Consider the following 21,382-nt stretch of genomic DNA (forward strand, 5'->3'; position numbering starts at 1 on the left):
GCTTTGCCACAATGCTGGCCCCTTTTTCATATTTTTAACTTGTGGGTGTTTGAATCTGTAGATGGGGAGGGGGGTGGGATACAGAAGGCTGACCTTAGCACACTATGAAATTTGGCTTCCAATCTGATGGACCCTTAGCCCAATAGAAACTTCTGGCATGATGGAAAAATTCCACACCTGTGCTGTCCAGTGCAGCAACACCTGGTCACATATGTGCATTGTGATCCACAAGCCCAGCATTGTTTTATTATTTTTAATTAGAATTTGTGTGGGGTTAACTCATTTATGGTTACTGGTGGCTGGAGGCTCCACAGCTCTCCTGTCCAGTGTGTGTTGTACTCACCTGGTGATGTTTCAAGTGTGCCCATGCCAGGCCACGTCCACAGCCGGTTAAATCAGAGCTCCTAGCGGTGGGTCTCAGAGAGTAGGGGCCCCCTTGTGATTCGGGGGAGCAGGTTCACTGCACAACAGCTCAGCCTTGCAGAAGAAACATGGTGGGGAAGATGTGACATGCTAGCTCTGGGGAGGGGGGGGCGGCGAGGTAAGGCCTGAAAGTGGGCTGTTCCAGACACGGAACACAGCTGAGAAAGTGGGGTGGGAAACCCAGGCCCTGCCAGCCAGCTGCAGAGCATGGCGGCTGAAGGACTGACGCAGAACTTGGGGAGCCATCAGGGAAACCTGCACGTGGTCTGGATCTACAGGACGCAGAGGGGTCACCAGCGACTGAGCCACCTTCGTGTTAATGACCTTGCTGGTATTAAAAAATGATTCATTTTAGAGAAACATACTGGAATATGTAGAATTGAAATGCTGTGCCTGGTGATTGACTTCAGAGATACTTCAAAAAAAAGTGAAGATGACAAAATTGACTTCCTACAGTTCTGATAATCACACAATAACAATGACAGGTAGGTAGAGCTTTATTATACTATTTTCTTATTTTTTAAAGATTTATTTATTTGAAGGTCAGAGTTACACATAGAGAGAGGTAGAGAGAGAGAGAGAGAGAGAGAGAGAGGTCTTCCATCCACTGGCTCACTCCCCAATTGGCTGCAATGGCCAGAGCTGTGCCGATAAGAAGCCAAGAGCCAGGAACTTCCTCCAGGTCTCCCACACGGGTACAGGAACCCAAGGACTTGGGCCATCTTCTGCTGCTATCCCAGGCCACAGCAGAGAGCTGGATCGGAAGTAGAGCAGCCGGGACTAGAACCGGCGCCTATATGGGATGTGGGCACTGCAGGTGGCGTCTTAATCTGCTATGCCACAGAGCTGGACCCTCTTTTTTTTTTAAAGCAGTTACAGAAAAGGGGAGACAGAGACAGATCTCACTCCCGAGATGGCCACAGTGGGCGAGCTTGAAGCCAGGAGCCCAGAGATTCATCTGGGTCTCCCAGGTGGGTGGCAGGAGCTTGCACTTGGGCCATCTTCCTCAGGAGCTGGACTGGAAGTGGGGCAGCGGGGACGTGAACCAGCATTCACATGGGATGCTGGTGTCGCAGGTGGTGGCTGAACCTGCTGTGCCGCAGCCCCTCAGTTTTTTTAATTTGAAAGGCAGAGAGCGAGTGAGTGCTCTGGACCCTGCCCACCACAGCCCCTGGGCAGGAGCCAGGAGCTCCATCCATGTCTCCCACAAGGTGACAGGGACCCCAGCACCGAGCCACCCCCTGCTGCCTCCCACGGTGTGCACGAGCAGAGTCAGCAGTGGAGCTGGGACTGGAACCCGGAGTCACAGGCCTTCTAATCCTGGCCGCACCACCAAGCCAAACTCCCAGCTCCGAGTTTCTCCTAATCCTCTCTTTCTGAAGTCCCTTCTTACTGGATTCCAGGGAAGAGTGGGCTAGCAGACAGATCTGTTTATGCGCAGTGTGTGTGAATCCAACTAGCTCAGCACAGAGCTCTTTGCCTGTCCGGGTGGGAGGGTGGGTGATCCCTAGGGATGGCTCAGGGCGTTTGAAGACCAGTGACCTGGGGCGTACAGATCTAAAAGACTCTGGGATGGGGGCAGGATCAAGGACACTGCTGTGGCAGGCCTGCGCAGCTGCCCTTTTTTTTTTTTTTAAGATTCATTTTATTTATTTGAAAGAGAGAAGGAGAGAGAGAGAGTCTTCCATCTGCTGGTCCACTTCCAAATTGGACACAGTGACTGGGACTGGGCCAGGCTGAAGCCAGGAATCAGGCACCTCCAGGTCTCCACATGGATGTGGGGCCTCAAGACTTGGGCCGTCCTCTGCTGCCTTCCCAGGTGTATTAGCAGGGAGTTGGATGGAAGTGGAGCAGCCGGGACTCGAACTGGAGCAAGCCAGGGCTTTAACACACTGAGCCCCAGCACCGGCCCCGGGATGTTTTTGAAACCCAGCCACCACATCGTTGTTTGTTCTTTATGGCTGGAAGTTATTTCCGTGTCTGCAAATCGTCCCGGTTCTGTCTGCTTTGTGCAAACAAAGAGGCAGCGGCAGAGCTGGGTCCCGGCTGCACCGTGGGGTCCCAGAGCGGGTAGAGGTTGTATATGGTGGTGTCTCCACAGCAGCCGAAGTGGATGATTTGGTGTCCTCCAGAGGGGTCCCTGGGGACTTTAAACCTGGGGTAGATGCTGGGGTGCAGTGAGGGCGCCGCATGTTGCGGGTAAGCGAGGCCCCGGGGGTAGGCGTCTTCAAGGTATCTGGCTGGTGCTTCCGCTGGAGCCTGGAAGGAGTCGTGTGTGACTGGGTCCTTCAGGGGTCTCTGGGGCTGAGCTTCCTGCGGGGGGGAAACTTGAGTGCATTTTGCTCTCTTGAGTCTTGCTCTGTGGTTCTTGAACCAGACCTGAGGGGAGAGGAGAACAGCCATAGTGAGGTGGGAACGTCCAGGTGAGGATGGCTAACCCGGCCTCTCTGCCACCTCCATCCAGGCGTGGACCCCTCCCAGCGCCCTCCCAGGAAGGAGCAGGAATGAGCACGTCAGCAGTCGTGTCCTCCTGCGCCAGCTCGGCTGATCCACCTGGTTTTGTGGGGCCAGAGGCAGGCATGAACTAAGAATGGATTTCACCTTCGTAAATGGTTCAGAACAAAACGCAGCATACTGTGCGACTGGAAACTGCGTCAGCTTCAAATGTGCATCCAAATGTGCCCCTCATCTTACGTTATCATGGCTGCCCCGTGCTAGACATAGCCATGGCAGACAGCACAAGCCACAAAGCTTAAAGGGTGTGGGGTCTTCAAAAGGATCACGGGAGACAGCTAATCGAACAAAATTTCAGGAGCCAGCGCTGTGGCAGCTGCTGCCTGCCAATATTAGTATCCCACGTGGGCGCTGGTTCGAGTCCCAGCTGTTCTACTTTCATTCAATTCAGCTCCCTGCTAATGTGTCTGGGAAAGCAGTGGAAGATGGCCCAAGTCGTTAGGCCCCTGCCATCCATGTGGGAGACCTGGAGGAGGCTCCTGGCTCCTGCTTTTGGCCTGGACACAATGACTGGGACTGGGCCATTTGGGAAGTAGACAAGCAGATGGAAGACTCTCTCCTCTTTCTCTCCTTTTCTGTCTCTCAAATAAATAAATCTTTTTTAAAAAAGATTTATTTATCTATTTAGTATCTATCTTATCTATGTTTATTTATTTATAAGATTTATTTATCTTTTTTAAAAAAGATTTATTTACTTGAAAGTCAGGAGTTACATAGAGAGAAGGAGAGGCAGAGAGAGAGAAAGAGAGAGAGAGAGAGGGAGAGAGAGAGGTCTTCCATCCGCTGATTCACTCCTTGGTTGGCTGCTAATGGCCGGAGCTGTGCCGATCTGAAGCCAGGAGCTTCTTCCAAGTCTCCTACATGGATGGCAGGGGCCTAATGACTTGGGCCATCTTCCACTGCTTTCCCAGGCCACAGCAGAGAGCTGGATTAGAAGTGGAGCAGCCGGCACTTGAACCAGCGTCCATATGGGATGCCGGCACTGTAGGCAGCAGCTTTACCCACTACTCCACAGCGCCGGCCCCAGTAAAATAAATCTTAAAAAGAAAAAAAAGACTTCAGGGAGCAGCAAGACAGAGCAGGCAGAAGCTGCCACCTGTGATGCTAGCATCCCATATGGGTGCCCGTTCCTGTCCCAGCTGCTTCACTTCTGATCCAACTCCCTGTTAATGGCCTAGGAAAACCAGTGGAAGATGGCCCAAGTGCTTGGGCCCCTGCCACACATGGGGGAGACCTGGATGAAACTCCTGGCTCTGGGTTTCGCCTGGCCTAGCCATGGCCATTGCAACCATTTGAGTGACCAGTGGATGGAAAATCTCTCCTCTCTCTCTGACTTTCAAATAAATTAGTCTTCAAAAAAAAAAAAAATTCATGGATTCCAAAATAAATTTACCTTTTTTTTTTTTTTTTGGACAGGCAGAGTGGACAGTGAGAGAGAGACAGAGACAGAGACAGAGAGAAAGGTCTGCCTTTTGCCGTTGGTTCACCCTCCAATGGCCGCCGCGGCCGGCGCACTGCGCTGATCCGAAGGCAGGAGCCAGGTGCTTCTCCTGGTCTCCCATGGGGTGCAGGGCCCAAGCACTTGGGCCATCCTCCACTGCACTCCCTGGCCACAGCAGAGAGCTGGCCTGGAAGAGGGGCAACCGGGATAGGATTGGTGCCCCGACCGGGACTAGAACCCGGTATGCCGGCGCCGCAAGGTGGAGGATTAGCCTACTGAGCCACGGCGCCGGCCTACCTTTTAAAATGTTTATAATATCCATGATTTTTTTTAAAAAATTTTGATTTGAAAGGCAGGATTAGAGAGGGACATTAGCAGGGAGCTGGAGTGGAAATGGAGCAGCCAGGACTTGAACTGGTGCTCATGGGATGGTGATGTGGCAGGCAGTGGCTTGACCTGCGCTGCAATGCCAGTTCCAGTCAACTTATCTTTTCCTTCTGCTGATCCTTTCCAAAGCTTCCCTGTCCTTGCTCCAGGGGCTGTTGGAGGGCATTACAGGGTGTGGGGCCGCAGGCTGGGCCTTGGGGACAACCCTCAGGTCTCTGGGCCCAGGGAGGGAGCTTGGCATGGTGGGGGTCACTTTCCTACCTGCACCACCATGGGGTCTACGTTCATTTTGGAGGCTACTTCTTCCTGAAGGTCACGGTCTGGGTACGGGTTCTTACTGAACAAGATGTTCAGGTCTTCAAGCTGTTCATCAGTGAATATGGTTCTTTTCCGCTGTGATGTCTTTTTATATTTGCCTGGCAAAGAGAGAAAAACACGGGTGGGAAGTGGTATCCGTGTCATCGGGAAGCTGCCCTGGGCTCCCCATCCCGCTCAGAGGTTCAGGCCTGGCCGGAGGCTCTCGGCTGCCGACTCACTGCCTGTTCTCCTTCTCCAGCGCTTTGTCTTTCTGTCACTACTGGGAGCACCCACCGTAGGAAAGCTGAGTTCGGGTTCCCCTTGGTTCCTGTGCCTCAATGCTTGGATGCTATGTTTATTTGAAAGGCAAGAGTTACAGAGAAACAGAGAGACACGTACACCACACATACACAATGGCCAGGGCTGGGCCAGGCCAAAACCAGAAGCCAAGAATTCCATCTGGGTCATATACGTGGGATGCCAGTACTGCAGGCAGCAGCTTAACCCGCTGGCCACAGTGCCATCGCCTCTTCTGTTTTTTCTTTTTCATAGAAAATAGGCAACTCAACCCAAGTTGAACTAGACACGGCTTTAACTTTATCATTCAATCAGTTTCTATGGAATACAAGTTTGTTTTTGTTTTTTTTTAAGGAATATAACAAGGAAATGAAAATAAAGCCACTGCTATCATACATATATATATTATATAAAATATGATAAATGTCATATCACATTTTAGTGAAGGCACACACAGAAACTAAGATGTCAGAAGACACACGAAGCAGATAACATTAAGTAGCTGTATAGAGGAAAAAAATGTGGGAAAGATGAAAGATTTTGACTTTTTTTATTTGGGGGCTGGCACTGTGGCATAGTGGGTAAAGCTGCCGCCTGTAGTGCCGGCATCCCAAATGGGCACTGATTTGAGACCCGGCTGCTCCATTTCCCATCCAGCAATCTGCTATGGCCTGGGAAAGCAGTGGAAGATGGCTGAAGTCCTTGGGCCTCAACACCTACGTGGGAGACCTGGAGCAAACTCTTGGCTTCGGATCGGCACAGCTCCAGCCTCTGCAGCCAATTGGGGAGTGAACCCGTTGATGGAAGACTCTTTCTCTCTCTCCTCTCTCTGTGTAATTCTGACTTTCAAATTAATAAATAAATCTTAAAAAATGGCTGCAATGGTCAGGGCTGAGCCAGGCCAGAGACAGGAACCAGGAGCTTCCTCTGGGCCGGGTCTCCCACATGGGTGCAAGGGTCCAAGCACTTGGGCCATCTCTTGCTGTTTCGCCAGGTGCAGTAGCAGGGAGCTGGATGGGAAGTGGAGCAGCCAGGGCTGGAAGCGAACCCACTATGCCACATCACCACAGAGCTGGCCCTGGGAGGTCGGCTCGGGCCAGCCTGGAAGAGGTGAGGGAGTAAGCCAGGTGCATATTTGCAGGAAAGGAATTCCTGATGCTGAACCACAAGGACCAAATCCCCAAGGGACAACCTAGGGGTGAGTATGGTTGGAGTAGAGAAAGCAAGTGGGAAGTTTAGGACAGCAGGTGGGTGTTGTGGGGGGACGGCAGGTCAGGCGAGGCCCCCTTGGGAGGTAGAGCAGCACTGTCCTCATGCAGTCAGCTGGGCGTCAGGCACTGCTGGTTTCTCCCAAGCACATAGTTCTGGGGACAGCAATGACCTATGGTAGACAGTGTGATGGGGGACAGAGGCTCTCAAATCCTGGCTCAGAAACCAGCTTTTTGAGTACTACAAACAGGAGCCAGGAACTCCATCTGGGTATCTCAAGCACTTGGGCCATTGTCTGCTGCCTCCCAGCTGTGCATGAGCAGGAAGGTGGACTGGAAGCGGAGCAGTGGTGTGGCTGCAGCCAGGCACTCCGCTATGGAACATGGGCAGCGACTTAGGCCGGTCCCGGACCGCATGTGTAGTTTACGTCCACTGTAAGGCTGTTAGACATGCATGGGGGAGTTCAGCTTCTGACCCCATTAGAGTGAACACCTAAAAAGTTATACAAAGTAGATGATGCAAATGACAGATATTGGGTTGAGTTAAGGGAAATCTTGGGACATCTTTGTGAAAATATCCAAAAGGACAGGACACAAAATAAGACAGACATGATCCCTCCGGGCTTTGGCTTGGCCCAGCCTGGCCAATAGGGCCATCTGGGGAATGAACCAGCGAATGAAAGAACTCTGTGCCTCCCTGTCTCTAACTCAGCCTTTCAAAAAATAAATGATTCTAAAAAAAAAAAAAAAAAAAAAAAAAAAGGATGAGATCTTGGAGTTGGAGGACTTTAAGTAGTTTGTGGAAACATGGAAAAGTCCATTTTGGTGCAAAAAATGACTTGAAATCCACATGGCTGTTTTGCAATTCGCATTTTCCAACATGAGTCTGGATGAAGCCCTGGTATAGATGTGGAATTCAACGATTGTTTCCTGAATTAAACTGATCTTTTCGTTCCATTTCCAGACTGCTGGGGACCTAGTGTTCTGTGACCTGATCCTCCTGGTGGAGAGCAGCCCCCGTGGCTGCCCGGAGAACATCAGTGGTGACACTGAGGACACAGTTACAGGGCCAGCGAACATCCATGTGGCTTACAGAGGCAGGGAGGACGCGGGCGATGCAGCGTCTTTCCCCAGCCCTCACCTCAGCCCCGAGACTCACCTTGAAGGAAGTCCCCTGAGCTGGACATCTTTGTACTTCGACCTGTTCCCGTGTTCGGCTCCAGAGATGAGGACTGGCAAACATCACACCCGCATTTAAATAGATCCCTGTCAGCCCCGCCCTTAGTCCCACCTCCTCCACCTCTGTCTTCCCCATCTGCCAGTCTGGTCACTGAATCCTCCACAAAGCCCCCCTGGATTTCACCCAGTTCTGTCTGCAGTGCAGATTTTTTCATTTCCAGTGAGATCACATCTGGATTAAACCTTTGCTCGCTTGAAAACACCACCCGTGGAAGATGTATCTGACGCACCCAAGATGGCCAACACTCAGCTCAGCTGCCTCTCCTGCTTCTGGAACCCTTGCCTACAGCTGGCCACGGTCACCTCACACAAAGCCCATTTTATACATGGTGATAGTACAATCCCCCGTCTCCCACCACTGTTGCAAGCTTTGGAGGGAAAAAAATCAAAATTTAGAAGTTAAGCTATGGTTCGTGCTCAGATCGCTTTCTGGCACAGTCACGAAGAGGAACTACCCTACTTGGAACCTTCCAGAAGGAAGGAGGCTCCCAGAAGGTTTCGGAGAAGACATACTTTGAAAAGATTATGAATGGCTTTCAAAGTATTTGACTCCGAAAGAGATTTAATTCCTCCCCCGCCCCCACACACATTTTTTTGAAGTTCCCAGGTAGGCTGGGTTCAGTCTGTGTTCACTGAGCACAGACTCTCCAAGTGTAGCCCACAAACCTGGCCCTGCTGGCATCTCCTGGGTCCTTGTGGAATGCAGTGTCGGGGTCTGACACCCAGCTGAGTGGAGCGGGTCTCCAAGGTAGGGGCCTGCAGACTCACCTGGAGCAGTTGATTTTAAAATCACATGGCAGGAACACCTCCCTCCTGCAGTGCCTCTGACAGCAGGTGAGGCTTGAAGATTTTATACCCAAGGCTCCCAGGTGCTGGCCCTCAGTGAGGAGGCCTGGGCGTGCTAACCATCAGGACTTCAGGAAATTCCTATTTTCTTTCATGGCCCCAGTGAGCCTGGCATGATCCTCAACACCAGCACATTTCAATTTATTTAATCCACTCCGCGTGATCTCGTTTTAAGGAAGAGAAAGCCGACAGAACTTAATGTATGTTTGATCAGCACATGGCAGATGAACATATTAATGGAGAGTGGTGTGACTTTCAGTACTCGTTCATAGTTTAGTTTGGAGAGCAGATCCTATTTCTTATCTGGCCAGATTACAAGAATAATACGGTAGGGGCCGGCACCATGGCTCACTTGGTTAATCCTCCGCCTGCGGCGCCGGCATCCCTTATGGGCGCTGGGTTCTAATCCAGTTGCTCCTCTTCCAGTCCAGCTCTTTGCTGTGGCCCGGGAAGGCAGTGGAGGATGGCCCAGTGCTTGGGCCCCTGCACCCGCATGGGAGGCCAGGAGGAAGCACCTGGCTCCTGGCTTCAGATTGGCGCAGCGCCGGCCGTAGCGGCCATTTGGGAGGTGAATCAATGGAAAGGAAGACCTTTCACTCTCTCTGTTTATCTGTCAAATTAAAAAACAAAAAACAGTAGACTCTTTAACCCACATTTAAAGGATACTTATGGAAGATACCTTAGTCCATGCTACAGGAATGACTACAGTGGACCCCTCAGTCCATCCTGGCTGCCAGCATTTCTGCAGTGGGTGGTCCTTTTCTTCGTTCCTTCTGGTGGAGCAGATCTTGTCTAGGCTGAAGGAAGTCATTGGTTGCTGGAATAGTGCATCTCCTCCAGCAGAGATAGAAGCAAAGTGTCACCTGTCAGTTTATATACTGATTCAGGCGGGGGTACCCATGTGAGATGTGGACCCATGGAACCCAGCATGGGATCTGCAGCCTTGTTGAGTTTACTGCAGGTTCCACTAAAGACCTGGTGTTGGTGGTAAACTGGCAACCCCAGTGAATTCACACCACTCACACCTCTGATCCTGGGCACAGAGGCCAGTGGCCTCTGCAGGTGCATGGAGGTAGCCAGCTTTTTTTTTTTTTTTTTTAAGTTTATTAAAAAAAAAAAAAACACTTTCCAGCTCAAATTATAATAGGTAATACATAGAATATATGTAATATATGGAATCAACCTAAATGCCCATCAACTGAAGACTGGATAAAGAAATAGGATATATATACCATGGAATATTATACAGTGGAAAAAAAATGAATCATGTCATTTGCAATAAAATGGATGAAACTGGAAAACATCATACTTAGTGAAATAAGCCAGTCCCAAAAGGACAAATGCCATTATGTTCTCCTTGATCTGTGATAACATGTATAAAATCAACTGGAAGTAGATCTTAGTAAAAAATAAGAATGGTAATAGGAGAGGGAGGAGGAAAAGGGGTGAGCATGTGGGTGGGAGGGTGGGTACAGTGAGAAGAATCACTATATTTCTAAGTTTGTATTCCTTAAACGAAAGGTTTGGCGGAGGGGGAGTGGCACCATGGCATAGCTGGTAAAGCCTCTGCCTGCAGCGCTGGCAATCCATATGAGCACTGGTTCAATTCCCAACTGCTCCACTTCCGACCCAGCTCTGCTATGGCCTGGGAAAGCAGTAGAAGATGGCCCAAGTGCTTGAGCCCCTGCTCCCATGTGGGAGACCTGGAAGAAGCTCCTGGCTTCAGATTGGTGCAGCTCTCGCCATTGCTGCCATCAGGGGAGTGAACCAGCAGATGGAAGACCTCCCTCTCTCTCTCTCTCTGCCTCTGCCTCTTTGTAACTCTGCCTTTCAAATAAACAAATCTTTTAAAAAAAGGTTTCTGAGGAAAAAAAATCTTTATCAGACATAAATGCTTTATTGGATAGGCAGAGTGACAGAGAAAGAGAGAGAGAGAGAGAGAGAGAGAGAGAGAGAGAGAGAGAGAGATCTTCCATCTGCTGCCTCACTCCCCAAATGGCTGCAACGGCTGTGGCTGGGCCAGGCTGAAGCCAGCAGCTTGGAGCTCCATCTGGGTCTCCAGGTGGCAGGGGCCCGCATACTCACTGCTGTTCTGCCAGGTGCATTAGCAGGGAGCCTGATCAGAGCCAGTGCTCTGATAGGGGATGCAGCGTCACAGGTGGCGGCTTACCCCACGGCACCGGCCCCCCACCAGCTTTGCTTGCCATCCTTGCCCTTGGCTCTCTTTCCATCCCACCGCCGCATTCATTCTGCGACAGTCCTGAGCTTCCTTTCCAAGCACCCTAGGGGATATGTTCCTCAGGTACTCGATCAGAGGCAAATCAGACACCAGGCAACAGTCTAGAAGCTGTATTTTTGTCCTCTGATAGTGGGGGAAACCAGCGTGAAATTTGCTTCCTGCTGACCGACCACTTCACGTGAATGGAATCCCTACTGCACATGTGGCCTCTGGGGTCCTGAGCACGCTGCTTTACGTTTATTCATCATGGCTTCATGTAGCTCCTGCACTTCATGCCTTTCCGTGGTTGGACGAATCCTGGGGAATGGATGGACAAGGTTTGCTTATTCATTCATTGTTGATGGACAGAGTGAGGGTAACAGGTGAATGAGGATTTATGCTGTAATTATATAGAGGTAGTTATAGGATGTTGTGAACATACTAAATGCCATTAAGTTCTCTCTGGGAGCTGATGTGGTGTGTTTGGGTGCTGCAGCAGTCCTGGCTGCTCCACTTCCTGCCCAGCTCCCTGCTAATGTGCCTGGGAGAGAAGTGGAAGATGGTCCATGTCCTTGGGCCCCTACCATCCATGTAGGAGACCCGGATGTCGCACTAGTCTCCTGGCTTTGGCCTGGCCCAGCCCCGGCCATTGCAGCTGTTTGGGGAGTGAATCAGCCCATGGAAGATCTCTGTCTCTGTAACTCTGCCTTTCAAATAAATAAAATAAATGATTTGAGTAGGTTATGTGAATTTCAATTAAAGTCACTAAGAGGTCTCAAATGAAGTTCAGTTATTAGAGGTCCAAAGATTTGCTTTCCCTCAAGCTACTACCATTGACTGTTGAAGCCACAGGTAGAAATTTCCCCTTTTTCCTGGGGTTGAAGATATGACCAGTGACTATAGGTTGACCTTAGATTGTCCCATGTGCATTGAAAACTTTGTTAAAAAAAAAAATCTCTGTATTCCAAATCCTATTCCAAGTAGTTCATTCCTTTCCCTTTTGAGATAAAATACTGGGATTCTTCAGTATTGCAATGAGATGTTCTCAGAAATGCTCACCTGAGTCTGGAAAATTATGTCTCAAAGGTGAACCTGCATCTTAAGGGGCAGAAGACTCAATGAATGGTATTTACAACTCTCGGTGGGGATTTCAATCATGGGAGTATATTCTTATTGCCTGGGAAGTTAAAACAAGATGCCTGGGGCTCACCCCAGGGCCCATCAACTTGAATCTCTGTGGGTGGGACCCAAGGATAAGGATTTGTAAGCCATGCTCCCATTGTTCCGGTGCTTGGGCAGGGTTAGTCTCCTAGATAATCACCTTTGAGAGGATTAAGATGGTGTCCCAGGGTGTTCTTGACCTTGGAAGCTGTGACAGCAGTGCTCCCGGTGGACCTAGAGGGGCCATCTGGAGAAGGAGATTGACCACTGCTCCCAGGATGTCACTGGATTAACTGTCTCAGGGCCTGGTCATGATAGCTCAGATCCTCGCCTATAATCCATTTGCCCATTCCTGCTGGAAGGAATGGTTGGTGTGCTGTGACGTCTCCAAGTCTATGCCTTAGGCTAGGGTTTCCCCTCTGCATCTGACCACGCCCCCCTGGTGGGTGGGATGTGGGTCTACCTTGTACTTCCCTGCTGAAGCCTGAATGTCTGACTCCTTGTCCTGAAGCAAATCCAGAACATTTGAGAGCTCTCCCCACTAGATGACAGTACGTGCCGCTTCAGACCCAGCCCAGTGGCTCCTAGCCTGGGACATTTTGCCCCTCAATAGTTTTGGTCTGGAGATGGTTTTGTTTATCTCAATGGGGTGGGGTGCTGCTGACGCCTTGTGGGCGGAAGCTGGGTAGGTGCCTGCCCTTACGTATTGAGGTTCTCCATCCTGATGACCTATTCTTGTCTGATGGAGACCCAGCAAGTTCTCCCGTGGCAGCCACAACTCAAAAGCATAAATGGCTTCCAGCCGAGTGGAGGACAGCAGCAGAGGGGCTGGTGTTGTGGTGTAGCACGTGGAGCCTCCACATGAGATGCCGGAATGCCCTATGGGCACCATTCGAGACCTGCATGCCCCCTGCTGCTGTGCCCAAGAAGGCAGTCGAGGATGGCCCAAGTCCATGGGCCCCCACGCCCACTCAGGAGAACTGGAAGAAGCTCCTGGCTCCTGCATTCGGTCTGGCCCAGCCCCAGGCATTGTGGCCATTTGAGGAGTGAACCGACAGATGGAAGACCTTTTTCCCTCTCTTTCTCTGTACCTCTTTCAAACAAATAAAAAAAAAAAATTTTTTTTTTTAAGTAGCTGTGTGCCGGCACTGTGGCGCAATGGGTTAACACCCTGGCCTGAAGTGCCGGCATCCCATACGGGCACCAGTTCGAGACCCGGCTGCTCTACCTCCTATCCAGCGCTGTATGGCCTGGGAAAGCAGTAGAAGATGGCCCAAGTCCTTGGGCCCCTGCACCTGCATGGAAGACCTGGAGGAAGCTCCTGGCTCCTGGCTTCAGATCGGCACAGCTCCAGCAGTTGTGGCCAATTGGGGAGTGAACCATCGGATGGAAGACCTCTCTCTGCCTCTCCTCTCTGTATAACTCTTTATTTATTTATTTATTTATTGACAGGCAGAGTTAGACAGTGAGAGAGAGAGAGAGAGACAGAGAGAAAGGTCTTCCTTCTGTTGGTTAACCCCCCCAAGTGGCTGCTACGGCTGGCACGCTGCACCAATCCAAAACCAGGAGCCAGGTGCTTCTCCTGGTCTCCCATATGGGTGCCCATGTGGGTGCCGGGACAGAATCCGGCAGCCCAACCGGGACTAGAACCTGGGGTGCTGGTGCCACAGGCGGAGGATTAGCCTAGTGAGCCGTGGCGCTGGCCGTAACTCTTTCAAATAAATAAATAAATAAATAAATCTTTAATAATAATAAAAAAAAAAGTAGCTGTGGCTGTTTTAGTGACAGAGCTCCAAGACCCAGGCACCCAATCTCACAATCGGTGTTGACTGTGCGGGGGCAGTGTCTGGAGAGGTGTGTGCACCTTCCGGATTTCTCTTGTACCTGTGTGTCTGAAACTATACCTATTTTTTTTTTTTTAAAGATATATCCATTTGTTTGAAAGAATTACAGAGAGAGGGAGTGACACAGAGAATCTTCTAACTGCTGGTTCACTCTCCAAATAGCAGCAACAACCTGAGCTGGCCCAGGCTGAAACCAGGAGCTTCCGGGTCTTGCATGAAGGTGTAGGGGCCCAAGTACTTGGTCATCTTCTTCTGCTTTCCTAGGTGCATCAGCAGGGAGCTGGATTGGAAGTGCAGCAGCCAGGACTTGAACCAGCACTCATATGGGAGGCTGGCATTTCAGGCAGCAGCTTAACCTGCTATGCCACAACACCGGCCCTGGAGATAGTATTTTAGGTGGGATGACTGCAATATCCTAATTATTTATCTCCCTAATATTCAACAATATTTTCATTTTGTACATGCAGAAACTGGTAAAAAGATTGTAAGGTGGGGCCGGCACTGTGGCATAGGGGGTAAAGCCTCCACCTACAGTGGCGGCATCCCATATGGGCGCCGATTCGAGACCTAGCTGCTCCACTTCCGATCCAGCTCCCTGCCGTGGCCTGGGAAAGCAGTGGAATATGGCCCAAGTCCTTGGGCCCCTGCATGGGAAAACCTGGAGGAAGCTTCTGGCTCCTGGCACAGCTTGAGGCGTTGCGGCCATCTGGGCAGTGAATCAGTGGATGGAAGACCTCTCTCTCTGCCTCTCCTTCTCTGTGTAACTTTGACTTTCAAATAAACAAACAAATCTTTAAAAAAAAAAAAAAAGATTGTAAGGTTAAGATGTTCCTTGGGATGCCTGCAGACACTGGGATTGCCTGGGTTCGAATCTCAGCTCCACTCTCCATTCCAGCTTCCTGCTAATGCAAACTCTGAGAGGTAGCATGTGATGGCTCAAGTGGTTGGACCCCTGCTACCCAGGTGGGACAGCTGGATTAAGTTCTGGGCTCCGGGGGCCGGCACTGTGGTACAGTGGGCTAAGGAGCCACATTATGACGTTGACATCCCATATGAGTCTTGGCTGCTCCACTTCTGATCCAGCTCCTTGCTGATGGGCCTGAGGAAGCAGGGGAAGATGGCCTAGGTACCTGAGCCCCTGCCACCCATGTGGGGAATCTGGATGGGGTTCCAAGCTATGGCTTTGGCCTGGCCCAGTCACAGCTGTTGTAGGCATTTGGGGAGTGAACCAGCGATGGAAGATATTTCTCACTCTCTTGTTCTGCCTTTCAAACAAATAATAAATAAATAAATAACAGACCTTAAAAGTCTGTCGATCAATGTGTATGTGAAGATGAGACCTCGACAGCAAAAGGTATCCAGCAGCCCTAAGTCTCCACATCCATCCGCAGGTCAATCCAGGAGGGGACATTTCTTTTTTATGTATTATTTTAGTTTGTAACAGAGTCAAGGTGATTGTGGAGACAATTCTAATACAATAATTTTCCAGTCCTCCCTCCCCCTCTCTCCCTCCCACCCTCCTTGATGATTCAGGTTCTAACAGAAAATAAGTGGGGCTGGCAGTTGGCCTGGGAATTAAGACACTGTTTACCACACCTGGGTCCTACATAAGATTGCCTGGGTACAGTCCTGGCTCCTCTTCCTATTAAAGCTTCCTGCTGGGGCCAGCACTGTGGCGCAGGTTAACCCTCTGCCTGTGGCGCTGTCATTCCATATGGGCGTGGGTTCAAGTCCCAGCTGCCCCTGTTCCAATGCAGCTCTGCTATGGCTTGGAAAAGCAGTGGAAAATGGCCCAAGTGCTTGGGCCCCTGCACCCGCGTGGGAGACCTGGAAGAAGCTCCTGGCTCCTGGCTTAACCTGGCTCAGCTCCGGCTGTGTGGCCATCTGAGAGTGAACCAGCAGATGGAAAATCTCTCTCTGTCTCAACCTCTCTGTAACTCTGCCTTTCAAATAAATAATCTTTTAAAAAAATCCACTGGTTTGTTTGTGGTTTGAATAAATCTTTTACCCACTGCTTATTTTGTCCTTTGGGAACTATTGCATTCTGAGTTATAGATTCTAAGCACTGATGCATTTCATGAGGAAACATGAACAGTGCATTCATTAATTGTCCCATAAACATCACTATGGTCTTTAAATATTGGGAAGCGGTCATGCTCTTGAAAAGGGTTAAAGGTTTTTCCAACATTCTGATTTCCATGTGAAAGCTCACATGTTATTGTTAGCAACACACACTGGCACTTTTTTGAAAAGCCGCTTTCATTTTCAAGAGTGTTTGCCAAATGTCCAGTCTGAGTCACAGTGATTAGTCTACCCGTTATTCCTGTGAGTCAACATGCTTTTCCTTGAAATCCACAGGGTTCAGCAAACAACTCAACCACGCAGGTGCTTTTTCTTGAGCAACCTTCACGCTGAGGCCTGCAGTACAAGGGCTTTGTGTTTGTTTTCTGTCTTGCCACTTATTTATTTTTTAATTTAATTAATTAATTTATTTTATTTTTTGACAGGCAGAGTGGACAATGAGAGAGAGAGACAGAGAGAAAGGTCTTCCTTTGCTGTTGGTTCACCCTCCAATGGCCGCTGCGGCCGGCGCACCGCGCTGATCCGAAGGCAGGAGCCAGGTGCTTCTCCTGGTCTCCCATGGGGTGCAGGGCCCAAGCACTGCACTCCCAGGCCACAGCAGAAAGCTGGCCTGGAAGAGGGGCAACTGGGACAGAATCCGGTGCCCCGACCGGGACTAGAACCCGGTGTGCCGGTGCCGCAAGGCAGAGGATTAGCCTGTTAAGCCACGGCGCCGGCCGGTTTTCATTTATAATGTCTATTTATTTTCATCTGCTTGAAAGAGTGACAAAAGGAGACAGACACAGAGAGGACAGGAAAGGAGAGAGAGGGAGAGCTTCCTTTTGCTGGTTCACTCCCCAAATGCCCACGACAGCCAGGGCTGGGCCAGGTCAGAGCCAGGAGCGTGGAATTCAGTCTGTATCTCCCACGTGGGTGGCAGGGGCTCAAGCATTTGAGCCATCCAGTGCTCCTTCCCAGACACATCAGTAGGAAGCTGCATCTGGATCAGCAGCAGAGTGGCCGGGATTGAGATTAGCATGCCTGTATGGGATAGGGGCGTCACACACAGTGGCTTCACCCCGAGCCACACACGCCTGACCCTACATCAGTCTCTTTTGATTTCTGGAAACGTTTTTCCTGCTAGGTGCTTAACCACGACATCTTGATCTTTCCCTCCCTGTTTTTCAGTCCACAGCTGCGATGCTCTCAGCTGACTTCGTTGTCCTGATCCAGTGAGTGTCCCGTAATCCTGTTGCTGTGGTTTGTATAGCACATCTTCTGGATCTTCCCATATCAAATCTGACAGCACCGTCTACTGATGACTTATGGTGATTAGCCAATATCAGCTCAGGTGTTGAACTTCTGGTTTTTGATACAGCATCTCAAGGTTTTTTTTTTTTTTTTTAATGGCAGATAGAGGCCAGTGTTGTAGTGTAGCAGGTTAACTCTTTCTGAGTTTGCAGCTGGCTTCAGCCTAGCCTACCCCTGGCTGTTGTGGGCATTTGGGGCATGAATCAATGGATGAGAGTTCCTTTAGTCTCTCTCGAAAATAAATGAGTAAATAAATACAAAGATGGCGGCTGGCACTGTGGCACTGCAGGTAAAGATGCCGCCTGCAGTGCTGGCATCACATGTGGGTCCTGCTCCACTTTTGATCCAGCTCCCTGCTATGGCCTGGGAGAGCAGTAGAAGATGGCCCAAATGGTTGAGCCCCTGCATCCATGTGGGAGAGCCGAAGAAGCTCCTGGTGCCTGGCTTTGGACCAGCCCGGTTCAATCCCTTGTGGCAATTTGGAAAGTGAACTAGCAGATGGATCTCTCTCTCTCTCTCTCTCTGTAACTCTGCCTTTCAGATAAATAAATATTTTTTAAGAGCTACAGAAGCTTGAGAAGCACCCTATAAATGGATCATTATACTAATCAGGCCTCTGATTAAAGTCATCATGCAGACTTCTTATGGAACAGAAAAGATCAATCGATGAGAAGTTTGAGAGTTCTATCGCAGTACAATGCTGTGATGGGATTTTTGAATGTGAATAGTGGAAACAGGTGGTAGATTCCTAGGGCGAATACGCACGTGAGGCAGTCATGATGGCCAGTAGGGGCGCCACCTGACTCCATAGGACACGTTCCAAACTGCCCCCACGAGATGACCCATCACGGCTGGACATTCACCATGTAACAAAGACACAGGAGATGGAAATCTCTGTGATACGAGAGGAGGGGACCATTGCTCATTTTCTTCCTAACAACATCCCAGAAATCTTGACGATGGGGCATGGGACGCAACCACGCTATAAGGACCTTCCGGGCATCTTCAAATATTTCGGATTGCGGACATCTGCATATTGTGATATTGTGAATTGTGATAACCTGCATATTTTCTGGATGGAGTGAAGCCTTTTCCTCCTGAAAAGCTACAGCATTCACAGTGGTTCCAGTATCCCGTATAAGCGTTGGTTTGAGTCCCAGCTGCTGCACTTCTAATCCAGCTCCTGGCTAAGGTGTCTGGGAAGGCAGCAGAAGATGACGCAAGTACTTGGGCCCCTGCCACCCACATGGGAGACCCAGATAAAGTTCCTGGCTCCTGGGTTCAGCCTGGATCAGTCCTGACTGTTGCAGCCGTTTGGAGAGTGAACCAGCAGGTGGAAGCTCTTTCTCTTCCTTTCCCTTTCTCCCCATCCCTTTGCCTATCAAATAAAATAATCATTTATTTATTTATTTATTTTTTAAAAAAACTGTAGAACCATCCCTCTGCTGGAATCACAGAGTGTCGAGGTCTGATGGCATCACCTACACGCCCTGCCCCGCCCTTCCCCACCTTCTCCACCAGGCACCTCCCAGGAGTTAATTTGAGCCTCAGGTGGGAGCCTTTGTTGCTGATCCATCAGCTCCAGACTGTCTCAGTGCACAGACACCCCCGTCGGCCTCCCCAGCACTCCAGGGACTGCTTCAGGGGCTCCAGGAGTTCGGTAAGTCCTGGGCAAGCTCGCAGCAGGACATGGGGCACGTGGGCTCAGGCCCTCTGACGACTGCAATGCGGCACGCTGCTTACATCAGCATGGCCCCGTGCTCGGGCGGAAGGACCTGTTTCTGGATGGAAGCTAGGGGAGTGTGGGCTGGGTCTGGGAGAAAGGGTTGACGCTGGTGTAATGGATGTTTCTGGCCAGTGTTCCTGCTTGTAACTGTCCCCTTCAAGACAGGTCTTAGGAACCGGGGTTGCTGTTCCCCCACGTAGGCCACAGGCAGAGCAGCCTTCCCTTGCCTTTCTGCCCTGGAGCTGGCCATGAAGCAATTCTCACGTGCCTGGTCTGGTAGTTGGTCCCAAGCCGCCCATTTGAGAAGGGGTCCTGCTCCACACCTGGGAATCAGGAATGCGTCTGGGAGAGGCCAGGAAGAATCTGGACAGACAGGCCAGGCTGGGTTTCCCCACTGGTCTGTGTGATCGGCTCACACTATTCTCGTACAATCATCTCCCTATGTGGTTGTCCACGTGTTAATCATGCCTGTGTAATGAACATTCCATAAAAACTCACTGGGGCAGGGTCTGGGGAGCCCTCCAGGTGGAGATGTGCATCTCAGGTCCCCGGGAATAAAAGCCGCTCCTGTGCTCTGCGCCCCTCCAGACCTCCCCCAGTGTCTCTCACTGGGCTGCTTACTTGAGCTGACATGCCCTCTATCATAAACTGGTGGATGTATGGGCAGTGCCCCCCACTCCCCTGCCCAGGCCTGTGAGCTCCTGTCGACTCTTTGAACCTGGGGCTATGGCGAGGGGGTTGTAGGACTCTCAGCTTCTGTCCAGTGGGTCAGAAGCTCTGGAAGCAGGGTGGGGACACACTTGTGACCTGTGTGCTGAGTACACAGCCAGAGGGACTGTCTGAGCTGGTGGGGCTGCAGGGGTGTCTGGAGGCTGCGACTCCCTTTCAGACTCAGGGGTAGGCAGTGTTACCGGGGTCAAGCCCTGCACAGAACGTACAGCCTGTGCGTCACCCATCTCAGTCTACAGTCAGCGCTCTGGACCCCTGGGTTCGACCAACCCTGGATCAAAACTATTTGAAAAAAAGGTTGTGCCTGACCCGAACATCTACATTTCCTTGTCTTTATTCCCTAAACAGGGCAGCATGACTGTTTATATAGCACTTATGTTGTATAAGGTATTGTAAGTTACTCTCTGATACGGGAAACATGGATGGAGTTCCTGGCTCCCGGCTTCAGCTTGGCTCAGCCTCAGATTTTGCAAGAATTTGGGGATTGAACCAGCAGAATGATCTTTCTGCCTTTCAAATAAGTAAAAATGAGTAAATAAACAAAGCAGGAGCAGTAAAAATATCGTGTTAATTTACCTCCAGGGTCTGTGTAGGAGGAGTATACAAGACAGTAGGTTTTGTATTTGGGCTTGGATTCCTTACCCCAGATAATCTCACGTATATGCAAATAGATAATGTTATCCAACTACCCTAAATCCGCCTCCTCCAAATTGGAAACACCCTGGCCCCAAGTCTTGGATGCGGGATACTCGGCCTGAGTTGCACAGCACAAAGGATCAGGGAGAGATTTGCTCCCTAGTGAAAGTCAGCTCTCCCTTCCTCTCTGCAGAAGCCAGGTCCTGTGTTTTTATGCCCTGGGGCTGAAAACAATGGCTCTGGACGGGGCTGTGCTGGACTCTTCCACCCAACAAACACCATAGCCTTTCTTCCCTGTTCAAAAACGCAATTTTTTTTAAAAGATTTTATTTATTTATTTGAGAGGTTGAGTTACAGAGAGAGGGAGAGACAGAGAAAAGAATCCCATCTGCTGGTTCACTCCCCAGATGGCCACAACAGCTGGAGCTGGGCCGATCTGAAGCCAGGAGCCAGGAGCTTCTTCCCAGTGCCCATGCAGGTGGTGGGCCCAAGCACCTGGGCCACCTTCCAGTGCTTTCTCAGGCCATAGCAGAGAGCTGGATCGGAAGAGGAGCAGCTGGGGTAGGAACTGGTGCCTATATGGAATGCCGGCACCATAGGTGCCTACTACACCACGATACCAGCCCCCACAAAAATCCAATTCTTAAGGAAATTTATTTATTGGAAATGCAGGGTCACAGAGAGAGGCAGAGTGACTATCACTGCACACATGTCACAGAGAGGGCATGATGACAATGGTGTCCCCTGCTTTATAGGGAAGGAAGATCAAGTAAGGAGCTGGTGCAAAACCAGCCAGCTGAGGAGTGTCAGGGGCCTGCAAAAAATACCCATTCTTTTTTTTTATTTTTATTTTTTATTTTTATTTTTTTGACAGCCAGAGTGGATAGTGAGAGAGAGAGACAGAGAGAAAGGTCTTCCTTTTGCCGTTGGTTCACCCTCCAATGGCCGCTGCGGCCGGTGCATCGCACTGATCTGAAGCCAGGAGCCGGGTGCTTCTCCTGGTCTCCCATGTGGGTGCAGGGCCCAAGCACTTGGGCCATCCTC

General features: G+C 50.4%; 1 protein-coding gene across 1 annotated transcript; it reads right to left on the bottom strand.

The window, feature by feature from the left end:
• Positions 1–2,391: 2,391 nt before the first annotated feature.
• On the bottom strand, positions 2,392–7,754 carry DPRX (divergent-paired related homeobox). The gene is made up of 3 exons (XM_062177623.1): positions 7,727–7,754; positions 5,027–5,181; positions 2,392–2,802 (listed from the first exon to the last, which is right to left on the bottom strand). Exons 1-3 carry the CDS (start codon positions 7,752–7,754, stop codon positions 2,392–2,394), a joined length of 594 nt encoding a protein of 197 aa, XP_062033607.1.
• Between the last annotated feature and the right edge of the window lie 13,628 nt (positions 7,755–21,382).

This window comes from Lepus europaeus, chromosome 19, assembly GCF_033115175.1.
Source record: "Lepus europaeus isolate LE1 chromosome 19, mLepTim1.pri, whole genome shotgun sequence".
NCBI classification, from domain to species: Eukaryota; Metazoa; Chordata; class Mammalia; order Lagomorpha; family Leporidae; genus Lepus; species Lepus europaeus.